Source organism: Lethenteron reissneri, chromosome 54 (assembly GCF_015708825.2).
Source record: "Lethenteron reissneri isolate LAM-NWPU_2019-01 chromosome 54, ASM1570882v1, whole genome shotgun sequence".
NCBI lineage: Eukaryota > Metazoa > Chordata > Hyperoartia > Petromyzontiformes > Petromyzontidae > Lethenteron > Lethenteron reissneri.
Window position 1 is genome coordinate 91,557 of NC_083832.1, and position 17,304 is coordinate 108,860.

A 17,304-nucleotide genomic window follows, 5' to 3' on the forward strand; every position below is an offset into this window, starting at 1 on the left:
CGCCTTTTTAGTGGCATCGCCGCACGTTCAAGATGTGACCAGCGGCCCTCGTACCCACGGGTTTCAATCATCGCGGTGATATACGCACGCATCGACTATTTAATGCGTTGTAGATTGTTTTTCATTATTAGCCACAACGCTTCTCTACGGCGTGCGACGATGATGACGATCGTTCTCGGTAACGACAATTCAGCGTCACGTACGTGATGGGAAATGAACGCGATGCAGTCCCTGGTCACCGATTCGTTTGTTGAGGTTATAAACGACGGTTAGATTTGCCAATTACTTCGTTTTTCTTCACGCTTTTACCATCCTTCTTGGTATGATTGCGATCTCTAATTCGGCCCCGTCTCGTTTGTAGCGCCGTTTCACATTCGCAACGAACGAAATCCAAATCCCAACATTGACCTCGCTGCTGTGCCACATCAACGTGAAGTCACGCGGATTCCAGGATTACTACCTGTCAACAGCAAATATCCCTCTGGCCCCACCGTGGCATTGCCTATGTGCCCACCCACCCACCTGCGTGCCCACCCACCTGTGTGCCCACCCACCTGTGTGCCCACCCTCCCACCTGCGTGCCCACCCACCTGTGTGCCCACCCACCTGTGTGCCCACCCACCTGTGTGCCCACCCACCTGTGTGCCCACCCGCCCACCTGCATGCCCACCCACCTGCGTGCCCACCCACCTGTGTGCCCACCCGCTCACCTATGCGCCCACCTACGCGCCCGCCCACCCACCCGTCTGTGTGCCCACCCACCCATCGTTGCCACCTGCCAGTAAAGTTGTCTCACCCCGCGAACGCCTCCCCGGCACGACGTGCCACCGATGACCCTGGCCACGCCGAAATCGCGCGCTCAGCAACGGCTGCCAACCGAGAGTGTCCGAGCAGTGTGTCAGGTCAACGCACAGAGCACGGAGGTCGCATTGCTCCACAAAGGTGCCGTCTATCACGCGCACATTTCAAAGCACAATGCGATAGGCTATCATAATGTAATGCATTACAGGGCGAGCGTTCCTGGATAACAATCTGATACAGGTCAATAACATCTCTGGGCTGGGCTGGATGCCCCCCCCACCCACCTCCCTCCCCACCTCCTCCCCCCACCTTCACCTCCCCCCACCCCCCAGGCTTATGGCAGAGAATACAAAAGTTATATTCAATCCTTGTGTATGATGGCAGCAGACAAAAAGCCGCTGCTGCTGCTGCTGCTGCGAGGATAACCGGAGTGTCACGTGATGATTTATGATCCTCGACGAGATCCGCGAGGTACCGTGGTCACGTTCGTGTATAACGAGTGCGACCTTTAGTAACGACGTCGTCGTTCGTGCCACCTGAAGGCCAACGGCGCAGCGCGGGTAGCACTGGACGGGCACGGTTGGGCTCTTGCGGGAACCTTCCGCGACACGTGCCCAAGTAATGTCGTGCTCCCCGGCAGCTTGGTGAAACTTGCACCGAGAGAGCGGAAGGCGCGCGCGGCTGGTCAGGGCGCGTGTAGACTTCACGACGACTCGTGGACGATACGGACGATACGGACGACCGCGAACGACAGCGAACGTAGGACAGCGAGCCCAGGAGAATGGCCCCACCGTCTCGATGAGAGGGATGATGTCAGCTGATGTGCAGGGATTGGCGAGGGGGAGCTGCATCCAGCAGTGGATAATATCAAGGGTGATAAGTGGTGTGTAACGTGGTTGCCATTTCTTTAAGATGTTTCTTGTTCATGTTTTTGCTTGTTGCGGTTGCACCCGATTCAAGAGCCGAATGGCTCACAGGGCTACACCTAATAAATGAACTTGAACTAAACTGAACCCAGTGCAAGGAATGCCACTGTGGGTCCCCTGTTCAATTTGTGCCATCTTGGATTTCCATCCCCTGTCTACTCAATGGCTACCTACGTCACTGGGACTAATGGTGATGACGACGACGAAGGGCATTAACAGCCACGTCTTGCTTGCCTGCTTGTGTGTTTCCACCTATTTCCCCCAGTGCGGCAACTGACCATTTTCAACAGCCAAGCGTGGATCCGAATCGGAGGACGTGACCGACCCCATCCGTTCCAAGGCCTCCTCTCTGGCCTTTACTACAATGGCCTCAAGGTCAGTTGGTCAATGTCAAAGACAAGATCCCCCCCCCCCCCCCCCCCCCCCCAGTGTAGCCTTAGCACACTGCTCGGGCAAGTGCTGTTAGCGAGCACATACGAAGGCCGGCACGGCACACAAGGGGGTGTTTGGCCAGCACCACGCCCGGCCGGCCGCCTTTGCTGAAATTTGCACGCCGCATCAGGTACTCTTTTATGGCTGAGTCGACCTAGAGGAGGCCCAGAACCCGTTCAAACGTTCGCCACCGTTATTGGTCGTGAGCGGGACCTGAACTCGGATCATCGGATTCGTAAGCGCAGCGCGCTAACCGCTGCTCCACCACTCCCCCGCAGACGCACGCATTCACGGGAATGTTGCATTTCGCTCAGACTGAGTGAACGAATCTGACTGTACACACAAGACAAACACAAGAAGGCGACGTCAACGAAATGTCAAACACGAGAAAACAACTAAAAAGAGTTGACGATGTTTGAATTGAACCGAATCGCAACTCCGATTCGTGACAATTCGTCGAACGGCTGGCAGGCGTGAATTGCCTGCGACGTAGCCTCCCAACAGGATGAGCACGTGGCCAGGGGCCATGGCAGTGAGAAACCTGTGGAGATTACCTGTACTCGCAGCACAGGTGAGAATTTGTCGCACCTCTGATTCAGCACGGTTGGCTATGCACGGTGCGAAAGACGTTCAACATACGTACAACCCATCCAGACGACTGTGTAAATGCTCTTTGTCAAGGTATATCTGGCCCAAGACAAAGACGACTTCATATTTTACTAATCTCACCGATGGTCAGTTTCCTCCCTATCACTCTTCTCCCGCTACTTACCACGGTCACTGCTCCCGTGAACTTCACTCCATGATTCCTCCACCCACGTCGACGACTCGGTCGACCACTCACCAACACCAACACCACTACTACTATCACCGCCATTCGCCACTAAGTGACGGTGACGTGACCAGGGCGCCTGTGCCAGGCTAGGTGCACTTTGAGGCCACGTGAAGTGTCGAAGGCTCGCTGACAGGAGGAGGTCTCGGGACAGAGCCAACAGGTGCCATGGGTCGGCTGACTGAGATGCCCGGTAGATGCACCACCAGCTGTACCCCCCTACTGTGCCAGGCTAGGTACAGGAGGTCTCGGGACAGAGCCAGCAGGTGCCATGGGTCGGCTGACTGAGATGACCGGTAGATGCACCACCAGCTGTATTCCCCTACTGTGCCAGGCTAGGTGCAGGAGGTCTCGGGACAGAGCCAGCAGGTGCCATGGGTCGGCTGACTGAGATGACCGGTAGATGCACCACCAGCTGTACCCCCCTACTGTGCCAGGCTAGGTACAGGAGGTCTCGGGACAGAGCCAGCAGGTGCCATGGGTCGGCTGACTGAGATGACCGGTAGATGCACCACCAGCTGTACCACCCTATTGTGCCAGGCTAGGTGCAGGAGGTCTCGGGACAGAGCCAGCAGGTGCCATGGGTCAGCTGACTGAGATGACCGGTAGATGCACCACCAGCTGTACCACCCTATTGTGCCAGGCTAGGTGCAGGAGGTCTCGGGACAGAGCCAGCAGGTGCCATGGGTCGGCTGACTGAGATGACCGGTAGATGCACCCCCAGCTGTACCCTCCTACTGTGCCAAGCTAGGTGCAGGAGGTCTCGGGACAGACCCAACAGGTGCCATGGGTTGGCTGACTGAGATTACCGACAGATGCACCACCACCTGTACTCCCTACTGTGCCAGGCTAGGTGCAGGAGGTCTCGGGACAGACCCAACAGGTGCCATGGGTTGGCTGACTGAGATTACCGGCAGATGCACCACCAGCTGTACTCCCTACTGTGCCATACGCAGACACCCCCTCCTTCATCTCTCCCATGCACCCTGTTGAACCGACACACCGCAGCTCACCACACTTTGTCTTTCTGCTTCATTTTCCTCGCACTGCTCGCCGACACTTGGAATTGTCTCCCATCTCTTTCTCCCCCCCCCCCCCACCCGAGTTCTTATAATCTTGCTCTATTCAGAAAGGGCATTAATTGTTATCTGTTCCATCTTCTTTAGTGCTCTTTGTTGCTCTGCGATTTTTTTCTTTTTGCCTCTGCTCGCCAACGACCGGATTAACGATAATAAAACGAAAGAGTTCTGCGACATTATCTTCCATGGCTGTTCCCTGATATGCCGTGACGACCTGCCACGGGATTATCGTGGGAACGCGGCCACCCCGAGCCTCAACTGGATCGCAAAGAGATGCGGCCGATGACTCCAAACCTGTAGATTTGTACGATGGTGGGCTTGTAGGAGGCATCTTGGAGTGGGTTGGTTTCTGCCGACCCGAAAATATTCCATTTGAGTATTTTCCCCTGGTGTGCTTAGAGTGTACTCCATGCACTCTGGTTTCCTTCAAGGTAAAAAAAGAGATGTTAATTAGGGATTGGTCAAATATCCAAAATCAGGGTGCGCCTGCGAGAGTCTTGAGATTAAGTGAGGGGGAGGGGGAGGCAGGAAGGGTTTATGGGTAAAGAAAAAACATGGTTGTCAAATGATCGCAATCAATATTTTAACACAAGGGTCACTCAGCATGGTCTATTAAAGGATACTTGGCCAGATACTGTACACTCTGTAGGTACGCTCGCTCTTTTATGAGCTGCGGAGTAAAAAATACTTTATTTTAAAAACAAAAAATAATTTCTCACTGATTAGTTTTTCGGTAGAAAATAGCGCACTTTCACGGGGCACAATTGTGAAGAACGCTAATCGGGAAAATGGGTGATTCCATCAAAAGGTTAATTTCAAAGAGATTTTTTTCTGGTTCATGTATGCCGCATAGCAATGAAGTGATTTGGCAGTGGTGGGGGGGGCACTCGTTTTACAAACAGTTTCTGTACATCTTCTTGGTTCTTTCGGTAAAGTCACGTAGAATGGAAATAAAAAATAATAAAAATAAAACATAATAAAATAATTCTCACGACGTTGCGGCCACAACGCAAGCAGCCGTCCTCAGGTGAAGAACAGGTCTGTCGAGAAGACAGAGTCTGTCTTCTCACAGTTATTTACCTGCCGACGTAAGCCAGCCCACGAGTCTCTTAATCAGTGCAAAAGACAGGGCACGGTTACATCTTGACTTAAACGCTTTCGTGACTGCAGGAATTCATATTCTTTGGGTCTTTCGGTAAAGTCACGTAGATAGGTTCAAAGAAAATAACAAAAAACTACGACGTTTCGATCGCAACACAAGCGGTCGTCATCAGGAAAAAGGGTGGGGGGGGGTGTTGCGATAGAAACGTCGTAGTTTTTTGTTATTTTCCTTGAACCTATCTACGTTATTTTATTATGTTTTTATTTTATTTCATTATTTCCCTTCTACGTGACTTTACCGAAAGAACCAAGAAGATGAATCCCTGCAGTCACGAAAGCTTTAAATCGAAATCTATCTACGTGACTTCAACGAAAGACCCAAAAAACATGGAATGCCACGGTGTTGTCTCACACCTGCAAATCGCACGCCGCGATTACACCGGGAATGAGGGTGAAAAAAATATCATTCAGAGAGAGCGTTACCTGCTGCCCTGTCACCTGCGCTACCGCCCACCTCCTCCACGCCCCACCCCCCTCAAGACCTACGCAACAGGGGTGGCAACTCCATTGGAACCTGATTTGCCAGTAAAAAATTATGATAATTGTTTTTTTACCCTTCTATCTGGCAACAAAACTGACACCTATCCCAATGGTGTAAATGCTTACCCCGAGCTCTCATACTCTGATGGTACATTGTCTTTGAGTTGTGCGCCTTTTGGCGTCATCTGGTCCAACCCATGTGAGACTAGGCTCTAAGGAAAGCTGTCTCGGGTGTAGACCAATCAACTTCAAGGACAGTGCATACAGAGTTATGTTTTTTGCTTGCATTACGACTGCAGGTATTGTGATCTATGCAAACATGACTCCTTGTAAAATAGGTGTCAGTTTTGTTACCAGATAGAAGGGTAAAAAACCAATCATCATATTTTTTACTGGCAAATGAGGTTCCAATGGTGTAAATGCTTGCCCCGAGCTCTCATACTCTGATGGTGCATTGTCTTTGAGTTGTGCGCCTTTTGGCGCCATCTGGTTCAACACCATGTGAGACTAGGCTCTAAGGAAAGCTGTCTCGGACGTGGACCAATCAACTTCAAGGACATTGCATACAGAGTTATGTTTTTTGTTTGCATTACGACTGCAGGTATTGTGATCTATGCAAACATGACTCCTTGTAAAATAGGTGTCAGTTTTGTTGCCAGATAGAAGGGTAAAAAAAAAACCAATTATCAGGGGTGGCAACTGTGACGTGGCCCTCGGTCGTCGTTGTTATTTTTTTACTCCTCCCACCAGGTTCTGAACTTGGCGGCCGCGAGCGACGCGCACACGCGGACCGAGGGCGCCCTGCGGGTGGTCCGCGGGATGTCGCCCCACCTGGCGACGCTGATCGCAACGGCGACCGCCACAGCGACCGCTGAGCCCACCGGGCCCGCCGCCGCCGCCGCCGCCGGCCCGCGCACCTCCACCGCGACGCTCGTGGAGACCACCACCACGATAACCGTGACCACGACGACGGAGCAAGGAAGGAAGGCCGCCGCCGCAGAGGAGGAGGAGGAGGATGAGGAGGAAGAGGATGAGGAGGGAGAAGCAGAATTGGCACCGTCTGGACCCCACGTCCCAGTCAGACCGCCAGCTCAGCAGGACACGCTCATGGTGGTGAGTCGTTGGACGCTTGACCAGTAAGAAATATGATTTGAATTTCGATTTAAAGCTTTCGTGACTGCAGGGATTCATCTTCTTGGTTCTTTCGGTAAAGTCACGTAGAAGGGAAGTAATAAAATAATAAAAATAAAACATTATAAAATAATTCTCACGACATTTCGGCCACAACGCAAGCAGCCGTCCTCAGGTGAAGAAACAGAGCTGTCGGAAAGACAGCATCTTAATGAATACTGCCGACAGCTTTGTTTCTTCACCTGAGGACGGCTGCTTGCGTTGTGGCCGAAACGTCGTGAGAATTTCATTTGATTATGTTTTATTTTAATTATTTTATTACTTCCCTTCTACGTGACTTTACCGAAAGAACCAAGAAAATATGATTTGTCCATGGGATGCACTCATTCGTTAGATTGAAACATCTTAATACGTAGAGGACCGCAGAGCTTGGGGGGATTTGACGCCCGTTCCTCAGTGGTTTCTCTCCGTCGTTCTCTGTCCTTGAGAGCGGGCGAATGCCGCACGGCTGCACGCTACAAGTTGAAATTATTATTTCCAATAACTACACACACACACACAACATTGTTGAATTCGTTTTTTTCGCTTAAATTCACTAATTTCAGCTCTGAGAATAAAAACAACTTTACTTGTTTGACGGTCATGCAACACATTTCTCTCTACCGAGGGCATGTGAGAAAGTGTGGATGGAAACGGGTCACCTGGAGTGATTTCATCTCATTCTGTGGACCGTTCCATAACACCCACGGAGGTGATCCACTGCTTTGCCAAAGTTAACATTGCTAACTTCATCTCGTAATGACGACACCACCATTGCAATAACCGCAATAAGATACCGGCGCATGCTAATTGCTTAATAAATAAAATCAATGCGTTCATTGACCTTACAAAAGTGAGACGCATCTGACTGTACAATATATCAGTGCTCCGAGGCACATTATGTTTTGTTTTTTTGCACCGAGTTAGATTCTTTAATGTGTATGTTAGCGCAGATATTCTGCAAGCTTCACGCTTTCGTTTTGTATCCCCTGTTTAGTTTCTGCACTGAACATGGTTTACCTTGTATGTAGCCGTGCCCCCCTCTCCCTGCGTTTAGCCTTTGCATTCGGCTCGGCTGTCTTGATAAATATAAACATTGCAATAGAACTAGAACCCTTCCCCAACATAGTAAATTAATAAAAGCAAAAAAAGCTTCAAGTAATTTCCTGCTCGAGTGCACCGAGGCTGTGCTTCATCTCCCGTTCAGCAGCCTCGATGTGGAAATTCCACATTCCTATGGCAGGGATACAATCTCTCCACGACACTTACAAGGAGAGGACCATCATCATAGCACGCAAAGCAGACAGGTCAGCAACCTCGTTGCCGTCATCCCATACGGATGCCTTGTTGCTTTGCGGACGTTATTTAGTCACGCGTTTGTCATCATATAGTTGCCAGCAACAAACAGCACGATTGAAAGTGCACGTACTTACGCTGGACTTCTTTCGCGCCGTACATAGCCAACCGTGCCAATCGGAGGTGCGCAAGAAGGACAACATACCAAACACGAAAAACAGTGCTAAAGAAATACGTTTTTTAAAACTTAATTTGGAGCTTTCGTGACTGCAGGAATTACTCGTTGGTTCTTTCGGTAAAGTCACGTATGAAGATAAAATAATAAATTAAATACTACCATACGACGTTTCGATTGCAACGCAAGCAATCATCATCGGGTATAAATGAAATAGAAACACAAATCTAGTATACTTAGAAATGTAATGTAATTCAACAGATAGTCGGATAACATAACAGTCAACACCCTACCTGGTTGATTACGTTCTTCCTGAGAATGAAATTTAGCTTTCTCAGGAATACCGGAGGGAAGAGCGTTCCAGACGGCCGCAGGAGCGCACGTGCAATGCACGGGAGTGAACACGTTTGTTGAACTGAGCGAAGGTTAATTTTTCTTGTAAGAGCGCGTGCAAATCGAGATGATGGGAGGGAATTAATAATAATAATGATAGTTCAATTTGTAACGCGCGCAAATTTGCAGACGTAGTGGCCGCAACTCAGAGGCGCGGAGCCAAGCTCAGAGTCGCTCAAAAGCACGTGGGTTGTAGAGGTGAGTTTTTAAGTGTCTCTTGAAGGATGCGATTGAGGTGATGCTGCGAATGTGCAGAGGGATTATCGTTCCAGACTGTTGGGGCTGCCACTGAGAAGCGGCGCATAGACACGATGACCATCCTGGATCTTGGTATCAAAAGGAGGTCGTGAGTCGCGCTGCGCAGGCATCTGCCGTGTGCTGAGCTGCAAGTTGTCAATAATGAAGAAAGATACGGCGGGCAGGCGGATATGAAGGCTTTGTGGCAGAGGCACAATGCCTTATAGAGCAGTGCGAGTGAAGAATCAGACAGAGGGGAAGTTCGTCACACGCACAGTGGAGCCCCCTCACTCGTGTGTCAGCGAGGATTCCTACTTGTCCATATTGTGGCAAAGTTTGTACCGTGGGGTGCCACGGTAACGAGATGATAACTACCTCGTCAAGTCTACAGGAGGTCGTGGGTTTAATCCCGACCCTGACAATGATTTTATATCCATAATGAGATGTTTTTTGGGTTAGATTGTGTGAAAATAAATGTGACGTTAAACCCGCCACCAGCCAATTAGTAAGATTTGTCACGTAAACAAAATATGCCAATTCGTTACTATTTCAGCACACCGGTAAATTCATTTACAATGTTGTGAGTTAACTCTCCAACACACCGGTGTGCTGAACTAGTAGCAAATTGGAATGTTTTGTTTACATCACAAAGCTTACTAATTGGCTTTGTCGGGTGGTGGCGTGTTTAACGACGCATTTATATTTACACGATCTAACCCAAAACCTCTGTTGGGAATAATATTGGTCGCGAAAGCCTGCGTGTTAAACTCATGCCTGTATATTTGGAGTTTCAGCGGATCTCTCCTCGTGGTCGCGTGGATTTTTCTCTGGGTCCTCCGGTTTTTCCCTCCACATTTAGAATCAACATCACGCGTTTAGAGTATTTGGCTACCATCAATTTACACGTGACAATAAGCCGCTTCATTAAGCTATCGTTTGCGATGACCAGTTCGCTTCTGAAAAAGCGCTAGATATAGCTCAGGAGGCATTACCTGGTAACAAAAAAAAAATAGCTTAGCTAGCTTAGCTTTGCAATGAGTGTGAATCTATACCCATGATTTGCGTGTGATCCACTAAATCCATTTGTGAGGATAATATTACAAGAATTACCAGGGATTCAGATGATCAAACACTCGCCGCCTTTTTTGCCAATTTCTCCATGTAAAGGTGTGCCCTATCATTCGGTGCACGGCTGCGACTTCGAAATGGATTATTGCAATTTTGGTATTAAAGGGAAATCGTGGTGCCGCAATTTGGGGCTGTCTGATTTAGCTCTGTGGGGTTTCCGCATTACAAAAAAGGAGGAATTACTGAATCCGCTCTACGACATTGTATTTCATCCTGTGTGGACTTTGTGGCATGCTCGGCTCTCCCTTGTACACAGAATGCACGTGGAGCAAACCTAGAGCTTGTTAGCATCACGTATACACGAACTTGTTTCTCATCTATATATATAAAATCGTGCATGTCTGTCTGTCCGTCTGTGTGTGTGTGTGTGGATTTCGGACCATACGCACTTTCATTGGACGGCGGTTGCCCCTGGCAACGGCTAGCGACGCCTTCGCCGCTTTCATTGGACCTAGCAACGGCTAGCGACGCCTTCGCCAAGGGCTGCAGTTTCATTGGACAGCGGTTGCCCCTGCCAACGGCTAGCCACGCCTTCGCCACTTTCATAGGCTCCGTAAATAATTAAATAACAGCCATTACACAGTATTGTTGGAGCGCTGAGGGGGGGGGGAAGGCACACCACCCGTACCCTGCCTCTGCAGGGTGGACAATTTTGGCGAGGCCGCAGGCTCTGCACGCTACTAGGCCTCGACACCCACCACGCCACTCTGAGGTAAATTCATCAAAGTTTTTCCTACTCTTCACTCCAACCACACCACAATGTGTGCAATTAATATTACTTTTAAACCCAACGCGCCAACAATCGATTACTTAAATGTTCACTGTACAAATAGTCATTAAGCTGGGTCAGCGTACTGCCAGTCTATCATGTAGACTGTAGCCTGCTTATTAAGCTCGGTGAGCGTACTGCCACTCTATCATGTACACTCTAGCCTGCTTATGAAGCTGACTGCGTGTACTGGCAGTCTATAATGTGGACTGTAGCCTGGTTATTATAATCAATTCTTTATATGTTCTTTGTACAAATAGTCATTAAGCTGGTTTAGCGACCCCAGTTCGATTCCAACTCACGCCCACCACCGATGACGATTATTTGAAACGGACCTGGCCCTCCCCTAGGTCCACTCAGCCTCAAACGCGTAACTGCTGTCGTGTGTGAACATCGTCACTGGGGAGACAAAGGCGGCCGGCCATCGTGGATCCAAGTCCCGGGCGAAGCCGGGTCATGTGTATGTGTGTATGTGTTTATGTGTATGTCTGTGTGTCTGTATGTATGTGTGTATGTATGTGTATGTGTTTGTGTGTGTGTGTATGTATGTGGGTTTTTTTCTATGTCTTTATGTGTATGTCTGCGTGTCTGTATGTATGTGTGTATGTACGTGTGTGCATGTGCTTGGGTGTATGTATGTGTGTGTCTATGTATGTGTGTGTATGTGTTTCTGTGTATGTATGTGTGTGTATGTATGTGTGTTATGTGCCTGTGTGTCTGCATGTATGTGTGTGTGTATTGTGTATGTGTTTGTATGAGTTTGTGTCTTTACGCTCGCATTACACAAATGTTTTGCAGGTCTAAGGCGTTCCTTGCGCAGCATTGCCGCTTTATTATTTCAGTCGTTTACTGCCGTACGCACCCTCAAAGTCGTGAGTGTCTGCAGCAAGCGCGTGTATGTGTACCTATGGACGCGCGCGCGTGTGTTGTGTAGGGGGAACGGTAGTGTAGTGCTTAGCGTGCTGCCTGTGTCTGTGTGTGTGTGTCTGTGTGTGTGTATCTGTGTGTGTGTCTGTGTGTGTGCGTGTGTGGTGTGTGGGGAGCGGTAGTGTAGTGGTTAGCGTGCTGTCTGTGTGTCTGTGTGTGTGTCTGTGTGTGTGTCTGTGTGTGTGCGTGTGTGGTGTGTGGGGAGCGGTAGTGTAGTGGTTAGCGTGCTGTCTGTGTGTGTGTGTGTCTCTGTCTGTGTGTGTCTGCGTGTGTCTGTGTGTGTGTCTGTGCGTGTGTGGTGTGTGAGGAGCGGTGGGTGTAGTGCTTAACGCTACGCTGCGCTACCAACCCGGCGAACCCAGTTCCATTCCCGCTCACGGCCACCACCGGTGACGATTATTTGAACCTCTCCTAGGTCGACTCTGCCTCAAACGAGTAACTGCTGTAGCGTATTAACATCGCCACTGGGGAGACAAAGGCGGCCGGCCGTGGTGGATACAAGTCCCGGGCGAAGCCGGGTAGTATAGCTAGTATATCTATACACGTATACACCAATCCCGTGTTGCATCTTGGGAAATGCGGCCACGGTGTAACTTGTTGGCACACTCGGCTTGCAATCGGGAGGACGCCGCTTCAAATCCATCACGTGGTGCCGCAGTTGAAGCAATGGGACAAGTTTCTTAAATCGCCCCCCACTGACCACCCGCCCCCCAACCACTGCCCCCCCGCCCCACAGTATAAATGGGTTCACCACAGTAACCACCAAAGTCGATCGGCAGGTTTGCTCATTTTGAAGTGTGGTTAGTTTTATGATTGTGTTTAAAGCATGTAAGAGTACACACTCTATGCTGTTGGTATCTTGACGATGATTCCTAAACATGTTATTGTTAGCTCGAATGTTCGGTGAGAAACACTTAGTCTGCTGTCGCCTGGGATAAAAAGTGGAGTCATCCACTCAACAATCAAATAAGTATAACCCGTAAAAACAAAGTTTTTCACTCTAAATCCTTTATATGCGTGGCGGCTAGAGTCCTCTCGTCCTCTGGCTTGAGATGGCTGCCACCTATGGGTCAGATGATTGTCTGCAGTATTAAACAATTGGTAATTAAATATTTAATTTGTTTTCCCTAAACAGTGTAAAATTTTGGAATTGTCTCGCACAACGAGTCTGTGTGCAAAATGTCAGCTCGATTGGATCACGGGAAGTGGGTTAAAAAACGACCGAAAGGTTTGCACGGTCGTAAGCAAGCAAGCAAGCATGCAAGCACGCAAGCAAGCAAGCAAGCGAACTTAATATAAAGGATTTAAAAATCAAATCACCTCTTCCAAGATATCTGATGATCATTGAAGAGTCGACCACCTCTTCCAATATATCTGACAATCATTAAAGATTTTGGCTGTAACGGTTCCACCTGAAGACGGAGGCTTGTGTTGCCTCCGAAACGTCGTGATTTAATTTAGTTGTTTTTCATTAATTTCTTTTTTTTACCTACGTGACTTGACCGAAAAAAACAAAGAGTATGAATCCTTGCAGTCACGAAAACTTCAAATCTAGAAATGATTGAAAAGCCGACCACCTCTTCCGAGATATCGCAGCATCGTGAGAGACGTCAAAAGTGGAATGGTCATCGTGATGATGACATGCAGCCACCGCGTGGGCAGCCTGTGTCATTCTATGCCGAATGGCGGATATGCGCAACTCAGTGTTAGTATACGACTAGGAATGACTGCACCCGACTCGGTTTCATTCGTTTCGTAGGTTTTTTTTCTTTTTTTTCCGCCCGTTAAACTCGGTTGCCTGTTTAATGAGACAGGAACACGGCGGGCTGACTCTGCCGCATTGCAGATTAAATAATGTAGAGCCCGACAACAGACGGCATGCAATGTCTCCCACGTGTCCCAACACGTGTAGTTATGGAAAAAAACAACACATTCTCCCTTTTCCCTTCTACACTCACGAGAGAATGCTCCACGTCTGTTAAGTATGTACCGCATGTACGTCGAACTTCTTTCGCGCCGTACGTAGCCAACCGTGGCTAATTGGAGGTGCTGGGGAAGGACTACAAATTCAACACAAAAAGCAGTTCTAAAGAAATGAGTTTTCAATCCGGATGACTTGCTACATCGCAGGATCGTGAGAGACGCGGCGGATTGGGGAGGCCTTTATCTAGAAGTGGATTGGCTGCTGCTGCTGCTGCTGCTGCTGATGATGATGATGATGAAGAAGAAGCAGAAACACCTTCGGCTCGGTTGTCAATTGTCAAGCGGTGGGCAGGATTCGCTCACCGTTATGGAAAGCTTCGGGACGGAGAGGATTGTATATTTTATCGCCACGCGGCCTCAATGAATTCCAAGTGGGAGAGGTGTGTTGGGACGAGAGGCGATTACATTGAGCAGCAGGGAAGGAAAAAAAATAGATCTATCTCATCTGAAGCACTCTCAGATGGATTACTTTTCCAGGGTCTGGGGACTGACAAAGTACTGCAGTGACACGGGTTTGCTCTGTTTTGTCGTGCACTTAAACTCTGTACGCTATTACACCTTTGGGGGAGCGGTGGCGCGGTTATTTGCGCACTGCGCTGTGAACCCGGTGACCCGAGTTCAATTCCAGGCCACGGCTGATGTCGATGGCAAGCGAATATCCAAATTGGGCCCTACATCTTCCCCACCGCCACCGCTTTTGCTATCCCGCATTGACCAGCGCGGTGAAGTATGGTTAAACAATATCCATAATCGGCACTGCATTTGGAGGCCTTCATCCAGTAGTGTATTGATAAGGGATTTAAATTTCGATTTTAAGCTTTCGTGACTGCAGGGATTCATCTTCTTGGTTCTTTCGGTAAAGTCACGTAGAAGGGAAATAATAAAATAAAATAAAACATTGTATGTATTTTATTATGTTTTCTTTTTATTATTTATTATTTCCCTTCTACGTGACTTTACCGAAAGAACCAAGAAGATGATAAAAGATTGTCAATTATAAAATATATACACACTTTCATTTGAGGTATTCCACACCACGACGACCTACATTTGGGCCGGTTATAATTTCACGCAATGTGCCACCTCTTATATAATTGTTTACGTAACAAAGTTGTTCAATAATTATTTTAGTTTTCTGTTTTTGCTTCAGTGGGTCAGACGCTGGCATGGACGAGGGTGGAGTGGGGAGGGGGGAAGTGGCAGGAGTTTTTTTTTACAAAAGCTACGTGTGAAAGACCTTGGAGAAAGCTGCCCACAAATGACTCATTTTCGAGAGTGCAATACGTGAGCGGCGATTGCAGCGAGCTTCGCAATTATTCTCGGCGTATTGTGAAAGTGGTCAAAATAATATATATATTTGTATTTTTAATTAAAATGGGAATAATGAGAAATGTGACGTTTCCGTGTCAGGATTTTCCGGTGGCGATCATGCCGTAAATTAACGAACGCTTCGCTGGGTAGAAAATAACATACACTCGAATTAAATGCCTAATGCACCGCAGCTTAGCTTGTATCGTGAAAACATCGTAATTATTCCACGTATGCGGTCTGTTTTTTTTTTTACCTTCGACTGGAAATCTTTGCGTGAACTATGAAAATCTTTCTCTGCCAGAAGCAACAACAAAAAAGTAGCCTGCACGTCCGCGTCGAGAGATTGGCACATCGATGCTCACGCATAAATATGAATGCACCCGTGCACGCACGTAATAAAGGCAAAGAGTCCCCCCGTATAGCCTTCAACAGACTTCTGGGGCAAGTGCTGTTAGCGAGTAGCACCGATGAAGGCCGGCACGGCACGCGAGGGGTGTGGGTGCTTAAACATCGCGCCCTGTCGCCTTACTGCACATTGCACTCATTTGACGCTGAGTCGACCTCGGGGAGGCCCAGCACCCGTTCAGATGATTGCCACTGTTTACACCATTGGAACCTCATTTGCCAGTAGAAAAATATGATAATAGTTTTTTTACCCTTTTATCTGGCAACAAAACTGACACCTTTTTTAGAAGGAGGCATGTTTGCATAGACCACAATACCTGCAGTCATAATGCAAACAAAAAACATAACTCTGATAATGTATGCACTGTCGTTGAAGTTGATTGGTCCACGCCCGAAAACAGCTTTCCTTACAGCCTAGTCTCACATGGTGTTGGACCAGATGACGCCAAAAGGCGCACAACTCAAAGACAATGGAAAGCTGAGGAAAGCTGTCTCGGGTGTGGACTAATCAACTTCAAGGACAGTGCATACATTATCAGAGTTATGTTTTTTGTTTGCATTATGACTGCAGGTATTGTGGTCTATGCAAACACGACTCCTTGTAAAAAAGGTGTCAGTTTTGTTACCAGATAAAAGGGTAAAAAACCAATTATCATTGCTACTGTTATCGGCCGCGAGCGGGAATCGAATTCAGTTCGCGGTGTTCGTGGAACAGCGAGCTAGCCATCTGCAGCACCAACGCTCCCAAAAGACGCGCGCACGCACGCACGGGTGAAAAAATGATGGACACCCAAACACAAACAAAAGCACATTGTGTGCATTATGGGGGTAGCCGCGATGTCATTTTTCATGACACAATACAACATGAATCTTCACGATGAGACGATCATCACGATGCCGGTTTCCTATACAGTCCCTTTGTATGGGTCACCGGATTTGAAAACGTGTTTTGCTCACCGCAAGGATGGAATGTCTCCGCCCGCTGCCACGGACACGTTTATCCGTCATGAATGATCAGCAAATTATGTGCGAATGCAAATACTGATCATAGCCTGTGTTAAGCAATTTTTTTCTAGCTACATCAACCTAAAATAAAATTTATTAAATAAAACTACAATTTTTTTTATTTTACCAGGTAAGGCCCTCTAAGCTATTTATGTCTTTTTGAGAATCGAAATGGCCATCGCAAATGATTAGCTCAACGAAGTGGCTTATCACGTAAAACTAAACTAAAATGTTACATTTTATTTAAGCACGTTAAGGCCCACTGGGCTATATTTCTCTTTTTCAGAAGCGACCCGGTTATCGCAAATGATTCGCTCAACGAAGTGGCTTATCGCGTGCAAATTTATAGCAGCCAAATACACTTGAACGCCCGTTGATTCTAAATGTGGAGGAGAAAAGCCGGAGGACCCAGAGAACACTCCACGCGGCCCTCGGGGAAAGAGAGAGAGACACGGAGACTCCAAATATACAGCAGCAGGCGTCAGGGTCGGGATCGTACCCACGACCTCCTGTATACCAGGCAAGGTAGTTAACATCTCCTAGCCACCGTGATGATGATGAGAGAGAGACACGGAGACTCCAAATATACAGCAGCAGGCGTCAGGGTCGGGATCGTAACCACGACCTCCTGTATACCAGGCGAGGTAGTTAACATCTCCTAGCCACCGTGATGATGAAGAGAGAGAGACACGGAGACTCCAAATATACAGCAGCAGGTGTCAGGGTCGGGATCGTACCCACGACCTCCTGTATACCAGGCAAGGTAGTTAACATCTCCTAGCCACCGTGATGAT

At 48.3% G+C, this 17,304-nt stretch overlaps 1 protein-coding gene across 1 annotated transcript in view; it reads left to right on the plus strand.

Annotated features, from left to right (window-relative positions):
- The first annotated feature begins 830 nt into the window (after positions 1–830).
- The window catches only part of LOC133356445 (ryanodine receptor 3-like), a 100,038-nt gene continuing 83,564 nt past the window's right edge, over positions 831–17,304 (plus strand). Inside the window, exons 1-3 of the mRNA XM_061573977.1 lie at positions 831–882; positions 1,993–2,102; positions 6,462–6,824. Coding sequence (XP_061429961.1) covers positions 831–882; positions 1,993–2,102; positions 6,462–6,824 — 525 coding nt within the window. The remainder of the gene's footprint in view (positions 883–1,992; positions 2,103–6,461; positions 6,825–17,304) is intronic.